The sequence below is a fragment of the Monoraphidium neglectum genome (genome assembly GCF_000611645.1).
Source record: "Monoraphidium neglectum strain SAG 48.87 unplaced genomic scaffold scaffold00442, whole genome shotgun sequence".
Taxonomy (NCBI): Eukaryota; Viridiplantae; Chlorophyta; class Chlorophyceae; order Sphaeropleales; family Selenastraceae; genus Monoraphidium; species Monoraphidium neglectum.
In genome coordinates, this window is record NW_014013186.1 from 1,149 (window position 1) to 1,718 (window position 570).

The 570-nt window shown below is 66.7% G+C and overlaps 1 protein-coding gene across 1 annotated transcript in view; it reads left to right on the forward strand.

Moving 5' to 3' along the window:
* Positions 1-570, forward strand: part of MNEG_3500 (hypothetical protein) — a gene marked incomplete at both ends in the record, with an annotated part of 2,105 nt that overhangs the window by 956 nt on the left and 579 nt on the right. The window contains 2 exons of the mRNA XM_014048018.1: positions 131-253; positions 456-564. Coding sequence (XP_013903472.1) covers positions 131-253; positions 456-564 — 232 coding nt within the window. The remainder of the gene's footprint in view (positions 1-130; positions 254-455; positions 565-570) is intronic.

Here is a 570-nt window from a genome sequence, read left to right on the forward strand (position 1 = left end):
CCCTCAATCCCCCCCCCTAAACACACACACACACACACACACACACACACATGTGCGTGCACGCATATACGGTACATACACGTACACGCACAAACATTCAAGCGTAACCGCCTCCCAACCGCCGCCGCAGGCCCTGGTGTACCGGCTGCGCCAGGACGTGGCGGCCGCGGGGCGCGACCCCTCCGCGTTTGACACCCTCAAGGACGTGAGGTCCCTCGAGTACGAGGTCGACTACCTCACAAACAAGTGCAAGGTGCGGAGGGGCGCGAACACCTCGTTTGCGTGCGGAAACCTTCACTCATTACGGAGCGCGGGGGTTGTTGACGTGTGCGCGGTAATGAGGGGTCGCGCACACCCCTCGAGGCCGACAGTTGACCGAGAGCATCTTCACAGCATCCCTCTGAACGCCTAGATCACGCCCCCGCCGTTCCCGCACCCACTGTCAACCTGCGCAGAAGTACGAGCGGCTGGCGCGGCAGCAGGCCGAGGCGGCGGGCGCCGGCAGCGCGCGGCAGGCGGCGCCGGGGGCGGCTGCCGCGCCCGCCACGGGGCCGGCTGCAGCTGGTAAGG